General features: G+C 36.9%; 1 protein-coding gene across 1 annotated transcript in view; it reads left to right on the forward strand.

Moving 5' to 3' along the window:
- Nucleotides 1-20,612, forward strand: part of UVSSA (UV stimulated scaffold protein A) — a 49,389-nt gene that overhangs the window by 11,006 nt on the left and 17,771 nt on the right. Inside the window, exon 7 of the mRNA XM_032109210.1 lies at nt 11,813-11,924. Within this exon, the coding sequence (XP_031965101.1) occupies nt 11,813-11,924 (112 nt within the window). The remainder of the gene's footprint in view (nt 1-11,812; nt 11,925-20,612) is intronic.

Below are 20,612 nucleotides of genomic sequence, written 5' to 3' on the forward strand. Positions count from 1 at the left end.
TAGCAGATCAGAAGTCAAGGCATTTCTTATGAGCTGTTACTTTTTCAAATGGGTGGAGGGTGGACAAAAAAAAAATGACAGACTTCCTGTATTGGTCATGGGCAAATGAGTTTTTGTGTGCTTACACGAGTTATGTTCACTGTAGTGAAATCCTTCTTTGGGGTGTCAGTCAAATTTCTGACAGGAAATGCATTTTGAGGGTATAAACATTTTGAGGGTTTTGAAATTCGTTTTTCTGTGAATCTGGGCTTTGGCTGAATCCAGGTGAAGAGGGAGCTGTAAAAGGGCTTTTATTTCATAGTACTGGGCTGCTCGGACATGGCCCTTTCTTCTCTGAGTGCCCGCTCGGGATAATTCCAGTGCCCAGTAGAGGGAGTGCAAACTGCACGCTGCACGTTTTTCTCTGTGCCGCCTTGATCCAAAGCCAGCCATCTGCTCAGTCTGTTTTCAGGTAAACTTACTACAACAGCAACATACCAAAGACACTTCAAGTTAATTCGTGACTCTGAATTATTGCAGAAGTACGATTTGTAATTTTTGGCTTACAATGGGGTTTAAATAGACATTACTGTTTCCGGACTTTTGATTCTTTTGCAGGAATAACTTACGACCAAATTGTTCTTTAAAATATTTTTTTGCTGGTTAAAAATAGATTTGTTTCATAATGTCTTCTTCCTTTTCTTGTGATACTGGGTTTTAATTTTTTTGTCTTGTTTAGTGTCTGATTTGAAGCTGACTAGATGCAAATGAACTTGCAGTTTTAGAGAGGACAAGTATGTACTGTATTTTAAGTCATGCACACTACCTTTCACTGACACCCTTTCCATTAAAAATTACCCATCAGGATAATACTTGAAATCCTGACATTGTTAATAGAAATGTAGCTCATTAGCTGCATTTTGTAGACTCGAAGTATGCTTATATCTTACGTAATTACCTTGGAAAGCCATGGAAGGTTTAGTACTCAGGCTGGCTTAAACTTGGACAGACAGAATCCAGGAGGAAAGATGATGTGAGAAAAATCCCGTTCCTGTGTCTGTCAGCAGAGGGATCACTTACTGTGTCTGCCTGTTGCACCTTGAATTTTAAATTTCAAATTACATTAACAACCAGGGATATATAGTTTTTCATTAACTGTATTCATTACTTTTTGTTTCACCTTTCCTTATCTTCTGTCAAGTCTTAAGCATACACTTGGATCTTGATTTATTCGTGTACTTAATTTTATCCATGTGAAACATCTGGTTGAACTCAATAATGCCATTAATAATTAGCTTTGGAGGAGCCTGTCCTTGTGTTGTCCAGAATCTGAGACTTAAACCTCACTCTAATACAAGTCAGATTTTTTTCAGAAAGAGTAATGTCAGAAAATTGTTACAAATTTACAATTTAAATATTTGCTGCTCATTGTTTAGTCCTAAAATACATTAAAAGGTTAAATTTTTAATATGTTACAAATTAAGCCAAGAGTTCTACCAATTACTTGGCTACAAGACTATTGCTGATTTTTTTCCCCCATGTCTTCAACTACAGTTTGGAATTTTAGCAATTCTAACGAGTTATTTCTACCTGATCATTTTGTAGCTTTATAACCAGCTCTTTTCAAGTCTGTCTTTTCATTAAGTTAGTGCCTGCTTTAGGAAAAAAAAAGCTGCACTTGAATTTTAGTTTTCTTTTTCTGCTTCTGTAGCCATTGAGAATCCAGTCCCACTGACAGCTTTCTGTAACAGCTTCCTGTGCTCACATCCTTAGAGTTTTTTCCTCTTGTTCATTTTAGAGAAGTTGTTTCTGGGAGTCAGGTAACTGTCCTCAGTGATCCCTCACAGTGCCTGAAATCACATTTGCTAAAACATGCTCAGACCATGCAGCAGGAGAGACACCTGGGTAGAAAAACAGCACCCCAGGTGCTGCTTTTTAACAAAAACCCTGCCTCTTAACAAAAAGTTGCCCTTTGAAAACTGGGAGAATTTCATTTTAAGATTTGAATGGTAACTTGATGTTGAGTTTTAGTATGTTTTCTATAGAGAAATACAGGAATATTTGATAAGTACATCAGCATTACACCTAAAGATGGTCTTTACCAGATTCTATACATTGTTAGCATGTAATGTGGTTGGAATAAACAATAAAATTTATTAATGTTTGTATGGTCAAATTGGTAAACATTTAAATTTTTTGTTTGTTTGTTTTTTATCAAAAAAGCCAGGTCAACAATAACTGTAAAAGTAAACACAGAATATTAAATAGGTCATACACATACTTAATGCTCTCTCTTCCCTCCTCCCTATTTTAATTGTCGTTAGTTTTATTGTCATGTTTGTCGTGTTATTATTTCTGTTAAATGTCTCTTTTGTAATCACTTTTCAGCTAAAAGCTTTCTATTTTTTTAAGTTTTATTAGGATGTAGGACTGATATAAAACAAAACACTGTAAAATTAGCCCTCAGAACAGCACTCCCTTATTAAAGTGTCTGATCAGCTGGGTGATGGGTTTGGTTGGTTTTGTTTCTTCCCTAGAGATGAGTGTTGCTGTGGTATGTTTTATGCTTTGCCCTGGCCATGGAGCCTGCCACTGCTATGAAGTTATTAAAAATATCTTGTTATGCAGATCTAGCCATGAATTCTTAGGGTTGTCACTGTGACGACCTCTGATCCCTATCTGATTCACAGGTCGCACAATGCAATTTGGAGCTCTTCTAATAGAGTGTAAAATAAAGGAGGATGTCTCCATCATCAAGTTAACCCTTATGTTAAGTATTTAAGTTTTTCAGGCCGAAGGGTCATCTCCCTTGATTCATCTATGAATACTGAGCAGTGTGTACTCTGTAAGTAGGAGATATAAATTTGCTTTCAGCTTTTTATCCATCCTACTTTACAAGGGGAAACAGTTTTATTGAAGTGAACTTATTTGTGAGGTTTATAGAGGTACATTGCTAAATGTGTATTTTTAAAAATGGAAAAGGAAGAAAATTTTTAGGCTTGAAACACATACTAATGCATTTAAATGTAGCTGATGCAGCATTATTAAAGTAAATGTATTCACATCTGAAGTATCTTTGTACCTGAAATCCACAATCAGAAATACATGTAAGGCTATATGTATCTTGCATAGAATAATTTGTTAACCTGTCTGTAACAAATTAGGTTTATGTCATTGGGATGTATATTTACCCGTTAAAAATAACAGCATCTGAATGTGCAGTTCAAGTGAATTTATAAATGTGATCCTTGAAGTCAGCTGCAGTTTGTTTTTAGAGTGTCTGTGTGTACAGACTGACTTATGAGACAGGAGCATGTGTGCATTGGTGGTGGATACAAAGTTTTAGCAGCATGACTTTGCTGTGGCCTAAGTGATAGGTGGTAATCCATCAAATGCAGTAGAACTTTTTTTTTGCATGGATGGGTGCTAATGGGAATCTTGTTATACCACATTTAGATGAAAATGATGTTTTTCTTCTCCTCAGCTCTAAAATTTAGCTTTTATCATGTATAGGCCTCTGAATAGTAAAGAAATTAAATAGCTCAATGTTGCCTAAAATATTTCAAGGGATCACAGGAGTACAGTTCATCATCTCATAGATGACCTGCACTAGCTGAAAAGCACTGGAAAATCTAAAGACTTCTCTAGGGGGGTGTAAAGAAAGACGTATTTTTGGTTAACCTTTGCATTATCAGACCATAAACCAGTTTTTTGGTCCAGAAATGGATATAGCCAGTCCTGGACCTCACTACAGCCTTCTCAGTGGCTTTAAACAATTTCATCTGGGCTGGTGTGTAGGAAAAATGGGTAATCTGGAAAGAAGAGAAGGGCAGTTCACATGTTCAGGGTAGCACTTGTGACCTTTACATTGGCTATCCAAGAGCCGCTTTCTTCAGCGACAAAATTAGGGCTTTCCTACTGATTGTACAAAGGGGAAACATCTTGGGGACTCTGCTCTGGGTACAGGCTAAGTGTGGACTCTAAACATGATTTCATGTCACTTGGCTTCTAGCTTTGCTCTCTTCATCACACCACAGTCTTTGAATATGCAAACCTTTCCTTTTGTCTGAAGGAATGAAAAACTGAGTAGGACTTTACAAAGTTTCCGTACTCAGAGTTAACCCATGAATTAAGAAAAAAAGTCTGGGTTTCAAGGCACAGGTAATATGTGCAATGCTGTTTTATGATTGCCTCCTCTTCTGTTAAAATTATTTCACTCATTTCTACAATTCCTGAAATGTTAAAATGAAGTTCTACTGGGTATTTCTTAGTGTGTTATGTTGCTACCAGATCTGCTTCTTAGCAGGTGGTGTTTTTTGTACAGGTTACTGTTGTACAGGGAACAGCCGCTTACATATCTTGGTAATGATTTTATGGTTGGCTTAAATATGATCTAAACATGAGCAGAAATGAAAAGGGATAGTCCTGCTCTATTTCTTCCCCTGATGATTCCCAGTGCCTCCTTTGTACCCACAGTTGAGGTCCTGTTACTGCAGGGACCTGGACTGGCTGGAACCTAATCCAGAGAAGATTTCTGTAGCAGCGCTAAGCTCAGATAGTGAGACTGTCCCTTTCAGAAGCTGAGTAAACTCAGGTAATGCAGATCTGATTATAAAGGTCAATCTTTACTTAATCAGAGAATTCAGATTGACAAAGTAATTCATGATTAGCTCATCTCCCAGGGTGAATGAAACATGTGATGAAAATAACGTATCAGATACTACTGTTAAGTATATTGATTTTTACTGTGTAATAAGCTGTTGTGCCTGAAGTATGTACAGCAACTGCATGGGACAAGTATGTTGCTGTACTCTAAAAGAAAGATGTAACCTTTATTTTTGTATAAATATTACACAATGACATTTAAGAGACTGACACTATAGTCACTTTGGATAAAACAAATTAAATATAGGTATCAAATATAGGTGGTGAGCATAAATTTTGTAGGAACCAATTCTCTCTTATGTTGGGGGACTTCATTAACTTGAATAATGAAGGGTAGCAGACTTAAGTTTTAGCTCCCTGGGATGCATGGAATGGAACAGCATTGTTAGACTTGGAAACCTTCACTAATTTAAGTAAAACTGCTACATCTCCTCTGAATGTGATACTTATTTTATGAAAAATGTGGATTATGCAGGAGAACTTGGCCTTTTTGCTGTACCTACTTAAGGATTAAGATGATTTATACAATTTATTGATTTTGGTGGATAGTAGGAGCCCAAGTAGTGAGGTATGAAAATACATCTGAGGACACATCTTGGGTGGTTATTAGTAAAGAAATACTGAACTTGCCTTGCAATATCTTCCTCGGGTAATAATTTTGTCCAATGTACCAGTTTTCTAGACTGCCTTTATTTGCTGTCCTCTGAAACTGTAAAGGCACACACTGGTACACTGGGTCTATTGGACATACCATTTTTTTCTGAAGGGATTCATGAAGATTCAGGGTCTTTTGAACTGTTTTTTGAGCTTGCCCCTCACAGACTCCTGCTTTAGAGAAAAACTGGTTCATCAGGTACTTGTTATATTGCTAAAGCAATTTGGAGCAAGGTATGCTTGTTCTCCAATGTTGTGCTTTGTCTAAGTGTTGGGCTGGAACCCTTTAAGCATTTTTACTAACTCTGGAAATTAGGAAATAATGTGAAAAGTGCATTCCTAAATAAAAGTCAGCCTGGCCAAGATGCTTATGTGCTGTTGAGCAACTACACATAGAATGAATGGTGATACTTTTACGGGTGAACGTAAAATGTGCTTTGCCTGGACCACATATCTAATTTGCAGTCATCAGGGCTTGAATTTATGTTCATATCACAAAGTGAAGAGGAGGGAGGGTATGTGGGAGGTCCTTATAAATACAGCTCTGTTAGTAGTTTGTGTTTTCCTTGTGTTGCACTTGGGAAAACTCAAGCATGGTTCTAAAATCTGTCCAAATGCCAGCATTTATTTTCATGTCATTCTGTGTTGGATGATATAAAAGAATGGAAAAGGAGAAACTTGTCTTTACATTTAAGATACACTGTTTGACTACTCAGATTCTATTACTGGCACCGTATAAATTATTTTTACCCCAGTCACTGTTTTCTTACATACAGTATCCCCAAATTTCATTTAACGTGACTGAAGTATGTTTTGTGTTGCAGTTGAATAAAAAATGGATGTGCTTAAGGTTGCCCCTCTAACTAGGTTCTACAGCAATAAATATTCTGGTTCCCTAACCAAAATCTTCTAGAAAAATATTTAGTTGGCTTTGAGTAGATGCACATGAGATATTGGCATGGTGGAATAATTTGCAAGATCTTTCAGTGAGGGTATTAGCATATAAATAGCAGATGCAATGACGACCATCACAGCTGAGTACATTTAATTTTTAGTTTATAAGATAGAATGGGTTTTTAAATGCATAGCCATCAAGCCTGCTGAAAGACAAATGAAGTTTAGAGTTCACTTGTCTGAGGATGCCTTACATCATTTTTTTTTTTTTTAGAAAAGGGAAACAGGCACGCATAAAACTGAACAAAAGTGATTTCTTGGGTGAAAAGTAATTGAGATTGCAAACCAAGTTAATTAGACCATGCAAAATTTATTTAATGGTCCCAGCTGTAGTTTGCAAGTGGTGTTTTAGTGAGTAGATATGACTTCTTCATGTGCTATCTTTTCTCTTCCTTCTTTTTCTAAAATAATTATTAGAGGCTGTACATCTAGTCCTATAAACTGATTGCATTGTATATTTCAGTAATTTTATTGCTTGCTTTAATTATGATTGCAGAGACTCGGGTTTTTAATCCTCATAACAATGTAGCCGTCAATTTGTATAAAAGCGAGAAAAGGATCAAAGGCTTTTCTTCACATCTTTCCAAGTGTTTTGTGGTGGGTGGAGGCTTTTTTCACATTTATTACTGGTTGGGATGGATGAACAAGGCCTTTAACTGGGGCTGTGGTTGCACTGAGCTGCACTAGCAGATGGAGGCCGTTGGAGTGTTGACTACAAAGTAAAAGAAACAATTGCATTTCTACTGGCATTCCGTGTTTGTTTCCAGTATTTTTAATAATGCAGAGTAATAAGGAAACATCTGTTTTTTCTAGTTTTTGAAGTGAGTGTGGGAGGAAATGGTTTGATTGCATTTGTCTAGTTGGAATAGTCAGCATGATTTGAAGTTTTTAGTGAAAATCAGGAGAATTGAGATGTTCCAAGTGATTACAGTGAAAATAATGCATGTATGTTTTCTGTCTTTTTTTAAACCATATTCTCATATGTAAATCAGTCCAACTCAGGAATCTGGAAATTGCCTAGCTAAATCCCATTTCTCCTCAGAGGAATATAGATAGCTAGTACTACCACATTAAAAAAACCAACAACCAACACATAGTTTTGCAAACACATCATTCTATGACTTAGATAAATAAATAAATAGATAAAAAATGTCAGCATTTTAGAGCAGATTAACAGGCTAAAAATTCCCTTCCCCATGGAACTTGAAGAGCAGCGGTGGTGCAAGCAGCCTCTGATGTTTAGGGATCTGGTCTCTCTTTAGGTGGACCATTATCCAGTGACAGGAGGTCGTTCACCCTCCATCTCTGATAAGACTGGTGGCCTGTGTTAGTGAATTTCCTCATATCACCTGATAATTAGAATGGATTTGAAACCAGGAGCTTTCTTCTCACATTCTCTGACAGGTGATTGAGAAACAAGCAGTTGTGTGACTACCTATCTTCGAGGTATTTAATCTTGTACACTACAAGAAAAGCTTTACGTTATGGTATTTATCACTTACTCTTGCACTTTACTTCCCTTCAGACATGGCACACTAGAGATGTCATATTGCTTGTTTGTATCTTAGTCTCCTTTTTCATGTTTGCAAGTACCCTAACCACTTATTCCTAAAAGGATTATCATTTACTAATTTGCCCACTTAAAACTATTGTCTTAAATATTTATTTCTTCTGATTTAATGGTGGATTGTTTATTTTTATTTTTTTATTGACCGAAAAAGTTTACTTATAATGGAAACATAGGTAGGAGGTGGTTGAACTTTCCTACTACATCTGTAGAAGTTGCTTTTGGAGCTTTCTTCGTGCTTGAAAGGTGGAACTTAAGAAAAAAAAAAAGATACTTTTCTAATCATTAATGTTGCGCGTGAGCTCTCCTGCTTTCTCTAGAAAGGAAGTGGATCAAACCAGCATAAATGGGATGGTTCTGATAAAATACCACTGGAATGAAGTAAATTGAGATATAGCTAGCTACTATTACTGTGCAACTTCTTGAATTTCCAATGGTGACAACTTCAATATTTTAAAGTAAAAAGGTAACTTATTTATCTTGTTAAGGATTTTATCAAGATAAAGACTTTATGTCTGTTTGAACAGAAAAGAGGGCTTAATTCCTGATAGTTAGCTAAGCAGTTAATTTTTTTTACAGGAAATCTAGATTTAATAGAAGACCCCAGGGAAATTCAAGGGTGTGAACAATACGCATAATATTTTATGAAAATGACCCCCATATTTAAAATCTGGCATTATATGTTATGCATTGTAGCACCAAGTCCACATCTACCTTTTAGAAAATTAAAACACATAAATTCTGTTTAGTGTTTGATATGTGCTGCACTAGCTGAAAGCCATAATGCCCCTAAAACCTTGGGTTGCTTTTCACCTTTCATAAATTCCTGGGTAGATTCTATACAAAAAATAATTTTCAGCTCCGTGGCTCATTGTTATTCAAACTTGATTGATTGTCGTCATTTACTCAGTGAGGAAGTTAAGTGCTCCTGTCATTTCTGAAGAGTATAATTGGGACGTTTCACAGGTCAGCGGTAGTGACAGGTTTCCCTTTTGATTAGTGTTAGACTGATAACAAAAATTACAGTTTCCTATGATTAATGTTTTCTATAGTACTTGAATGCACAGTTCATGGATTGTACCTAAACAAAGTGAATTTGCATCTGATTATGCCTTTTCTCTGTCAGGCTTTTCACATGCTTTAAAGTTTTAGATCATGCAGGTAATACAGCAAAGTTGCTTCCAGTGCAGTTTTCAAGTGGAGGATTAGTGAAGTCCACTGAATTTTAGTATATTACCATACAGAGAGATATGTGCCTCCAGTGATATGAACAAATTAGGTGAAATTTCAATTAAAGATAGTACCCTGTCTCCCTCTAGTCCTCTCAGATATGACATGCAAGGAAGAACTGGCGTTATATCCCTGCTATTTTAGGTATAATCTGGCAATTTAAATTAAATAATCAGGCTGAACTGAGTTTTTTCCTCTCACTAGTTTGACACTATTTCTCTGTTCCTTAAACCTGTTGCTATTTATTTGTTTACAGACTTAATAAAAACTAAGGAAATATACTGAATTTACTTTCCCTGTTTATGATGTGACAGTCGGTTTGTACATTATGGCACAAAGTTGTAGACTAAGATCGTCTATGACAAGTTTTATCTTGGTGAAATCTTTTTTTAATAGCTAATAAGAAATGGAACCTGAGTATGAGAATTATGATGATGTCCTTCTTGTAGCTGGAGAAATACTGGAGGTTATTTTTTGCTAGAGGTTATATATTGCTGGAGGTTACTTCCAAATTTAAATTGTTCCTAATAGATGAAAAGGGAATGACAACACCTGCAGAATTTCAAAACCAAAATACAAACCAACTAACTTCTCTTCAATCTCTAGCCCTCTTCAGATGTGCAGTACAAAACATGATAGGTTTTTTTCTTTCTAAAGGCTATTAGGAATGTCTTCTAAAACTTGTAGTTTCAGACAGATGTTCTGCTTTCAAATCTGCTTTGTGAGTTTGATTAATGGTGGAACATTTAATCCTTTCTTTGATTAGAACTCTATTTTGAGTTCTGCTGAGGAGGTCAGGCTCGGTCTGCATCTGTCTTGGCTGGGCCAGGTATGGCCTGAACTGCTGCTTTTCTTTAGATCAGGAAAAATTATTGCAGTGGGAAACAAAAAGTAAACCAAGGGTGCAGGATCCACCAGCAGAGCCTGAATGTTGGCAGCTCTTGAGGTGGGGACAATTGGGCTAAGACTGCATTGGGGTTCTTACCTGTCTCTGGAAGCAGGGTGCTCTCAAACATTATTATACTTAGACTTTATTTTAAAATGAAGGCTAATTAGGTGTTCTCTGGTAAGAATGCAATAGTAAATCAGCTCTCATCATCTGGACAGTAAATCTGTTTTTTTTCTCTACTTCTTCACTGGAACTGCAGCTTTCTTAAATCAAAACACTTTTGAAACAATTGGAAGAATCTTATTTCTAACTTGTACCACCCATTCATTGTGTTATTGTGTATCTGTGTATTAATATCAATTAACGTTCTTTGTTAGAAATTAATTCAGTCCAGCTTACAGTTAATACTGGCCAAAAAGAAAGACTGATTTTTTTTTTTTAAGTTATTATTTGTTTTAATTTTTTAACTACATTTAGTAAACCAAAATGAGCTGCTAGAGTTTTGGCTTCAGAATATATGTATGATTTAAAGGAACTCAGCTGTGACACAAGATTAGAGTAGTGAATTAAACTGAGAAAATTCTGCTGCAGGCAAAACCTGCAGTATCCTCTGGTGCTTGTGACAATGAGTGGCTGGTATGAATATTAACAGAAGCCAGGTGCACTAATAGAAGTAGAGAACACAGCTGAAAATAGTGAAAATTATGCTATTCCTTATCTATTGCTTTGGGTTGCTGCAATGAAGTGGAAAAAGTGATAGCCTGTGCTGAGGTTGGATTTAGTGAATACCCCTTACTATTTCCTGGTAAAAGCACATGGCAAACATACAATAATGTAATTATGTTGTTGGGAATGAGGTGACTCTGATTGTGGGCAAAAGAAATAAAGCTTAAAGTCTCCATCGTTGCCTTTTCAGGGTAGTTGGCATTTGCTTTTCTAAAGCTCTGATGCTACAGGCCATGTCTGATGACACAGATTCTTTTAGCTTACGTGTAATTGAGAACTAAAATAATTTTCAGGTATGGAACAAGCTTAGAAAAAGTATAGATTTGATGGCACATATACAGAAGTTGCTAGCTAAAATTATATTTAGGAAACGACTTATGTGGATAAATTACATTGGTTAGTTGGAACTCCAATTTTTTTTTTCACCCAGTCATAGATCCTCAATTTCAGACTGCAGGACAGACCAAGTGTGCATTTAAGAATATCCTGTTTTGTTGGTCTTAACCAGAGTAGTGTGTGCTGTCTGGTGGTATGAATGGTTGGGATGTACTGCATTAGTTAAGAAATGAGTGTATCAAATTATTCTTAGTGCTGTTGTGAAGAAGCACAGTGAACCACTGTAGTATACAGACCTGAATATTCTTATTTGGGTCACTATTAGCTTGCCCATTCATCAGCTTCCCCTCCTGCTTGCCTGCTCTGGTTTTGAGCTCTTAAACAATTTGTGATACCATTTAACATGCCACAGACTATTTGGGTGCTGCTAAATGAGTAAAATCACCCATATGAGAAGAGGTAAGGCTGTACTTAGCTCATTAAGTCAAAATCTTGATGTTATTCTAAGATTTTTTGGTCTTATTTTATAGTTTCACACTTTCTCAGACTTCACCAACTGCATGTGTTCTAATGGATAAAAGGGGCTTTAAAGAAGCCCTTAGGATAGAATATGTCTTTAGAGATAAAATGTTAAGCAAAGGCCTAATCTTGGATAAAGATTAAATACATAATTATGGAAATACTTTTGACATAGAGAAGTCTCAGTAGGGCTATCAGGATGTCTGCAAAATATTTTCAATGTGAAGGGAAATGAAAAACAGTCTTCACATGAAAACAAAAAGAAAATAACCTCAACAAGAATATCTCTGTAGATGAAAGCCTCGGATGATGATGATGACGATGAGGATGAAGATGAATTTGTGGAGGTCCCTGAGAAGGAAGGTTATGAGCCCCACATTCCAGACCACCTGCGTAAGGAATATGGTGAGTTTGCCCAGCTGTGACAAGCTTTATCCCTGCGTGTTACTGCTGCACTAAGGTAAATAAACAGCCATTCTGAAGTAATAAAGTGATCAGCGGTGTGGGTAATCTCTGCCTGCTCTGAGGAAGTCATTACATGGACACCGGAGCAGTGATTGGCTCTAGATAAACAAATACTTCCTAGGAGCAAGAGCAACTGAGATGAGCAGCTTATTTCATTCCATCATCTTCCACTGGAGTTCAGAGCCACAAGCAGCACCCGTGTGCTTGTAAGTGTGCAAAACACATAGTGGGAGTGAAGGGATTGCAAAGTAAAGTTGGCAGTGAGCCTGAATATTAGAAATATTGGTGACAGTCTGGTGAGATGGAGTAAGGTGCTGTTCCATCGCCTGCATTAGTAGCAGCTGGAGATGCAGAGCCACTTCCTCCCATAGAATGGCCAACTTCGAGCTCTGCAAGGTGGCTCTTTCTGTTTGGGTATTGCTGTCAGAAGATGTTAAATGCAGCTCAGCCTTCAAGTGCAGCATTACAGCCACTGAGCGCGTACCAGATGGCAAACTATAATTTTGCCTTCTTATTAAAAGTAGATAATTTTTCAATAAAGTTATACTTACTGTGTGTTTGTGCAAAATTGAGAGGGGTGTTACTGAGGAAAGTTCATCTTAATTCAGTTTCAGTGCATTGCTCCTTGTCCTTTGTACATCTTGCTTAGTAAGTCAGCAGCTTTACCTCTCTGTAACTTGGTATATTTAAGGACTCCCACGATTTCAGTATATTGTAGAGAAGGGTAGCTGCCATCACAAAGCTTTAACTTAAAAACCTGTAGGAAGTGTCTTGCTCCTACATTTGTCCGTGAGTGTTTGTGTAAGACTGGTGCTGTGCTGTGCCTTTTTCAGTCCTGTTGATGCTTATTTTTCCTTTTTCTGCTGTTTACCTCATAAAAGTCAGGCTGCAGCTACCACCTGGAACTCATTTTCCATATCTTTAGCAGCAGCCTAAGTAATCCTAATATGCAAAAGTTCTGTTTATACTTGCCAGCTTCCACTGGAAGTGAAATGTATTCACCTCTTCTCTTTTATCCCATCTTCCTCATGGACACACATTTTTTAAAAATAAAGTGTCTTACCCCTCTTTGTATCACACTAACACAATACTTGGCTGCTATTTGAATTCCTTCTTATAGGGAAGGATAAAGAAGAAGTCTACTATCTACTCAGGGATTTTTTAAAAATCTATATAAAATGGATTAAGAAATTCCCAATTTGTATTTAAACTACTGCTGATAGGAAAATACATTGTAGTGAAGAAGTCAATTAATCAGAAAACAAAACCTCTCTGTCATTTTATATACCTGTGGTTATGTAGTGAGCTAATGGTCACGCTTGGCTGTTCTTTATCTGACATGTTCTTTAAAAATAACATTCTGAAAGAAACTAATCATTCCCGATGGTTCTGAAGACATTCAGCTTTACTTGCTGCCATTTAAAGTTATTATGTAAGTTCCCAGTTTAGGAAATGGTCTGAAAATAACTCAAAATTCCTGAAAATCACAGCTTAGAAGATGAAAGTCTGCACAAGTGGAATGTTCTAACTGGAACATTAAACCTTCCATGTAAAATAAAATTCCAGCATTATGTGGAAGGTGTGAATGGTTAAAAGCTTTTTTTCCTTTTGTTGTTACTTTTCCTGAACAAGTCAGATTAACTGGTTATATTAAACCAGAAAACAAAGTTGTAAAACGTGACTGTGGAAATTGATTGAAACATGACATGTAAATTATTGATTTAAAGTCACTTTATTCCCTTTCACTTCTCTCACAAAAATATATCCTACCAACAAGGTAAGTTTTGTGGCTCTCCTGAGATCCGAAAAACTTGTAAAAAATGAAAATATATTTAGAGACAAGGGAAGTTCTATGCCTAAGTATATAGAAACATGCAGTTGTACTAGCTGTGTCTATATGTGGTTAATGATTACAGTCTCAAAATTGGTGATGGTATTAAATACAGAAACTGAATTGAGCATGTGTGCAGTTTGGGTGGAGGTAGAATTGAACAAGTCTATTTGAATCTTGATGTATAAAATGAAATGTAAATTTGTTAAAAGAATTTAGGTGATTAGATAATTGAAGTGTGAAGATATAACCCATTAGAGGTGTCATGCCAAATTAGCATTACCAGAATTTTAATGACCTCCCATTTGTATCATCCTTATTTACACTTGCATCTGATGTCTGCTGCTGACAAGAGGCCAGCCCTCCTATGGGACCACAGAGCCATTTTAGGTACACAGTGGTGCTAAAGAGGAACATTGGGCTGAAAAAGAAACAACACTGAAAATTATTTTCTTATGGTTGCTTGGTTCTCAGTGCTGGGCACTGCCGTTGCTGATATCCACTGAAGAGTGACCTGCCCTTGTATGGCTGGTATTGCTAAGCCCTGGAAAATGGAGCCATTATTCATTTAAAGGAGAAAGTTATGGAGAAATAAAATATTGTTGCCACTTCAGATTTTCCACATTCCAGCCTTTGCTGGTCAGCTGTTGGTTCCATTGGCGTAAAGCCTTAGGGTGGATGAGGTAAGGGATGGAGCTGTGCAGCTTCTGACATTGCTCTTGTGCCATAGAACAGAATTTTTGCCTGATGGCAAAGGATGAGAGGTTCATTCCTGCTCTTGGTGATCTTGGCTTGGCTTGCAGCTGGGAAGTGATCTGTTTTGAGGGATGTGCTTTTCCACATAAAAATAGAACAATTCTCAGTCTAGTCCAAAGCACCCACTTTAGTTGATAGCTCTTGTCTGTGTCCCAGTGCAAGCATTATTTACCCATGCAATACTCCTTTGAGGATGAGGGAGTGCTATTTCTGTTTTACAAGAGGTGACGTGAGGAAAACTGTCTGACTTGGGGGAATTATCATGGAAGCAGTCTATTGGTTATCACGTTTCATCTTTATCCAAAATTATATTAGGAATGACTGTGCAGTCACAAACCATTATTTCAGCTCTGGTTAGTAAGATTATTTCTCTTGTATTTGAGCCTTAAGCCAGAATGTTGTTAGGTCTCTAATAGCTACTTTAGTGGCTCACATTGCATCTTCAAGTCTGCTTCGGAGTTCTTTCATATGGGGATCAAAGCTACAATTCTAAAATCCCAAGGCTTAGTTCTATCCATTTCAGATATTTTTTCCTCTTCTCATCACAGTGTGATGTGCTTTTTTTGGGTTAGATGTCCCCAGACTGCCTTTCCTAATCTGATGGTGTCTGAGTTATACTTTCCTGTGTGTTAAGTAGCTGCTTTTTGTTGTTTTTACTATGAAAAGTCATAACAATGTGAAGGCTTATACCCCAACTGAGCTAATAAGATGTACAAAACCATTATTTCCTTAGCAGAGAAGTTGTCATCTGGTTCTTTACATAGAACTGGGAGTGCTTCAGGCTCTTGACAGACATCCTCGAAGATGTAGAGGGGACACAGTGGTTAAAGCAAAATGGCCTCAGAAATGCGAAACATCAGAGAATCATCATTACAAATTTTAAAAAAAGGAAGCCAGGTGTGTTATCTAACATACACATATATTGCTGTGAGCAGCACTGTGCTGGCTCCATCTTAGCTTTGTTTTTTGATGCAGAAATAGTTATTCCATACCATAATAATGTGCTCTTTTAACCTTCATGTAAATGATTTCTCCCTTTTTTTTTTTTTTTTTTCTGTTTTATATAGTGGATTTAAATCTACACATGGCAAAAAGAGCATGTATGCAAGTGTTGATGAAGCAAAACATCTAATTTTGACTTGTGAAGAATTGATAGCTTTTAAACTGGTCTTTTTTTCCTTCATAGAAGCATCTAACAGGTTTAGTTACAAAGAATCAATATCTCTTGATTTTACAGTTATGTTTTCCTCTATTTCATTGTGGCTTTTTTGCTGGTTTTTTTTTTTATTTGAGTGGTACACGTGAACATCTTCTGGAAATCACAAGGCAAAAGCACGAATTCTGTTACTTTTTCTGTAACATGTAGGCCTCTCTGACATACTCAGTGAAAAACTTGTTTTCAGTACTTACTAGTCTTTTAGGGAAATACTTTGTTTGGTTTTCTGTTACTAGTATTTATTAGGATTTGCCAGTGGTAGGTGTATTTGAAAAACTTCCTAAAATCCATTTTGTAATAGCTTTTAAAATGGGAGGGAGTTTAGGCTTCCACAGTGGAGAGAGTGATTGTCATGGCCGTGATCATGAAGTAGACTTGGCTCAAGGCTGACTCTGTACATAAGAGAACACAAGTGTGGGGTCAGTAGAGCAGCTTCTCTTTCCAACAGGTACCTGTATTTCATACACAAGGTAAGATGGGTTATTTGGGGTGCACTCAGGCCAATTGCTTTCATCAGCTAGGGGCCATAAAAATGTGCGTCACCACGATTAACCAAATAATGTTGTCCTACTTAGTTGTAATGAAAGCAAATGTTTCTGATGACATTATTATTATTTGGGAATGAAGTTGCTGAGGTTCTACTGACTGTTGAATCCTTAAACAGACACACATGTGCTGGCTAAATGGAAATTATACCTAAGCTTTTTCCTTCCTTAATGCAGTGATTTCTCAATTTGTCTGGATCCAGCTTTTCAGTCAGGTTTGATTTGTCTGGTCTTCATAGCTCAGGAACTTCTGAGGGAATTCTTCCTGCATGTGAAGGATGTGGAGAAACAGCTCAGTGGAGACCAGAGCAGAAACAAACCTGCAGATTCCAGACTGTATGAAGTATCATTGTCGGGGACTGATTTTGAGACTTAGAATTATACTGTCTAAGCTAAATAAGGCTCTTACCTGACTTCTTTTAGGGGAAAAAGCATATCATGTTTTGCAGGGAGAAGGATAGACAGAATTACCTATTCATCTCTTTGAAATTTGGGTTCCTTTTTCCTAAATTTGGAAAATGCAAGTAACACACAGTTGTGTTTTTCAGCCTAGACAATAGTATAGTATCTAGAATAAGGTTTCTATTAATATTACTATGAATCCTTTAAAAAAAAATCTGCCATAGTTGTTACTGGATGTAAATAGCATGTGTTGATTTATCATAAATGTATTGAAAACAGATATTCAGCACTGAAGTTAAAACCCCAGTCCAGAATTTCTGTTATCAAATGTGTGTGTGGTCTCCATTTCTCTTAGCGTAAAAAACTTCAGAAATATTTAATTGTAAGTTTACAAATGAGATTGCCTCATTAAATTAGCGTGTTTTGAATGTACCTGTATACAGACAAACACAAGTCCTATATGGAATCACAGAACCATCATTAAGATGGGAAAAGACTTCTGAAATCATCAATTCCAAGCTTTGACTGACCACCATGGCCACTGAAGTTCCACATCTATTCATTTTTTGAGCATTTCCAGGGATGGTGACTCCACCACTTCCCCACAGAGCCTGTTCCAATGCTTGACTGCTCTTTCAGTGAAGAAATATTTCCCAGTATCCAACCTGAACCTCCTTTGGCACAGCTTGAGCCCTACAGAGGCCTAGATACACTTAATAAGTGAGTAACACTGTTTGTAATGCAGTATTTGAAATGAAGATTAACTTTTCACATTTATAAAAAAACATGATTATCACTTCAAACAAAATACTTCGACATCCATGTAGAAGTATTGACTGTAGATATTTCTTCTGTTCATCCTGATCAGCTGATTATGGAATCTTTCCTCATTCTCAGGAGAGGTCCTTCTATATAAATAAGGGTCCCAGAAAATCTAACAGGACATGGGATATACTTGATTTCTACTAAAGTTCTTGGAAGTTAATACTCACTGCACAAGATGTTGGTACACTTTCGAGTAGTTTGCCACAGCAGTATCCCTCAGAGGATCTGTGCAATGGCCACAGGATGCAAAATCATAAGGAAGAAGCTTAAAAGATCAGGGCATAAGGTATAGAAAGGGCTTGATATAAATGCCATGTATTTGATTTTTTCTGGTTCTTAACTATGATTGTAAAGCAGTAATAAATACGGTTAATTGATGAGAGGTAACAGTATAACAAATTAACATATTCTGTAATTCCAGTAAGCCAAACTAAGTGTTTATGTAATGTTAGTGAACTCTTCTTGTTAATTACCATAGTTACCTTTTTTTTTTTTTAATTTGAATTTCTAAAGTAGAATTCCAAGATCTCACATAAATGAGCATAGCTATGTTTAAAGGCACTGGGAAGCTTTGCAAAGTCCAAAGCTTATTGTGCTTCCTGAGTAAAATACTGGCAGGCATTTTCATTGTGAGCACAGTAGAGTAAGTGGGGAAATACTGTACCTGAACTGCTGGATTTTCCTTACAGTCTGGGACAGTGTCTGTACTAATATAAATCACATATGCTTAGCTTGATTAAGATTTAACAAATGAGAAGCAGAAACTATTAATTTTTTTTCAGGAAAGGTGAAGTCCATAATACTTGTTTATATTCTATCTATGTTTTTTCAATTAAACTTCAGTGAATCTGAAGTAGCTTGATTTTGTCTAAATCCACACAGCTGAGGAAACCTGTGCTGGCTTTTTCTCTGAATTTTCACTGAGGGGCTTTTATCTCCCCTTAATCCCACCATTTCTGTCAGGACATAATCTCTTTCTCAAATTTACATTTTAATTACAAGGCCAGCTGAACTAGCTAAAATCAATAATGTCAGCATTCAGCAGCCTAACTTCAGCTGAAACCCCAGCCTCTCTCTTTCCTTCTATTGATTTATCTTGTGAACATGGGCTACTTTATTGCTTCAGGCAATAGGTGCCATTTGGTCAATTTAAACAAAAAGGGGGATTTAAACACTTTTATGATGCTTTCTCAAAGCTGCTGTTGAAACAATTTGAACCCAGGTACCGTACTTGTTAAATAAACCACACAGAACAGCAGAATTCTGAAGAGGAATTTTACTTTTAAAACTGTACTTAATCCCATCTATGTTTTAAAACTAAAACAAAGAAACCCCACCCTGACATTGGGCACCATTCAGCTGGGGCTGTCTGCCTGGTGATTCTTGTCTTTATCTTGTTAGCAAAAACTACTTTCATACATAAATACTTGTTCAAAACTCCACAGTGGAGGTGGTGTTACTGATGTCCTAGTGTACTTACTTTTGGCTATTTTTCTTCTAATGGTTTAAAATAAGAAATCAATGAGAAAATATTTTGTTCTTGTAACTCTTAAGAATTCCAATATTGATCTTCTGGATGTGATTTTTATCTGTCTAAATGTCACATTGTCTATTTGTCTCCCTTGCCTTTTCTCTGTGTTGCTGACGGTTTGTCTCTGCTGTTCCCCTCCTCCTCAACAAAACCAGTGTGGTGAACAAGCAGTCACGCTTCCTGTAAACATCATAGGGAAAAAATAGGGTTTTCTGAGAACTTTTAAAACATATGCACTTACTTTCTCTGAAGGTGAGAGAAGAGGTGTGGTGAGTGACACAAACCTGCTATCTTCTGACTGGTTTTTTACTATTTGTAAATAGTACATATACAGGTGCTCTCAAAACATTTGCTTTAAACAATGCTTTTCAGAAAGGCTCTCTAAGAAAAAAGAAAGCAGTTGAAATGCTAAATGCAGTCTAAGCAATTCTACATTACAGATAGAGTCTATGACATATTCTTCTCAGTTAACCTTGTTCATGCCAAAGGCCCTGTTTGTAACTGTTTCTGTCATTAAAGGAAGTTTACTTCTCTAAATACTGATGATTCTAAAGTGTGGTTACTACAAGATTTTGGGTTAATACTCCTTCATTTTGATAAAAGCACCTGAGAAGGGCATTTTCCCTTTCTAACCTGTGACATGAGCTGAGATGAAGCCTGTCCTGCCCCCTTTCCAGAGACATAAATTCAAAATTTCTGCATTATTATTCCACTGAAGTGATGTTTAAAAAGCACATTTCTGTGGAGGCACCACTATCCCTCTTGAACAGCAAGTTCACAGCCTAATAAGTGTAATGAAATAATTTCTTTTGCTAAATAACCTAGACTTTTCTCTACTTAGATCCATCCTATTATATTTAATTATAATTTCCCTTATTCCTGGTTTTTCTGCTAACTTTGAGACTGTTTTCCAAAGCACAGATTGGTCCTTTAAATGGTGGTTTTTTTGGACAATGTTCTTTAAAGCCTTGTTGACTTTGGAGAATGTGGAGTGTTCATAGCTTTCATTAGTGTGGGCTGGAGTGAGTAAGGGAGCAGCAGTGCCAGGTGTGCTCAGCAGCACCAGCCAACAGCAAGATGAGACCCTGGATTTTGAATTAGGGTTGTCAGCTGTCTCTGGGGAGAGGCTGTTCAGGAACTAGGTTAAACAGGTGTCCTTCTCAGTGCCCTGAGCTTGGAGCTTTGGGAAAAAAGTGTGGATGTCATTCCCTGCACAAAGACTCAGCTCCTGATCTAGGTACTTGGAAAATGTGCTCCTAGGGGGTGGATCTCAAAGGCTGCCCTCTCAGCATCTTTGCCTGTGGCTGATGTCAGGCAGTGCCATCTGTGCAGTTGCACTCCATAGGTTAAAGGGAATGAGCAATGCAAACGAATCAAAGTCAGGATGAATTACTGGGAGACCTTATAAGGTGGAAAGATGGGTCACAGCAAATTATTCTGATTTTGCTTGTGGAGAATACATTATTCTCTGGAATGAAAGTATCTTATGTACCAAGCCTACCCATTCCTATGGGTCTTGCAA

The sequence above is a fragment of the Corvus moneduloides genome, chromosome 5 (assembly GCF_009650955.1).
Source record: "Corvus moneduloides isolate bCorMon1 chromosome 5, bCorMon1.pri, whole genome shotgun sequence".
Classification (NCBI taxonomy): Eukaryota; Metazoa; Chordata; class Aves; order Passeriformes; family Corvidae; genus Corvus; species Corvus moneduloides.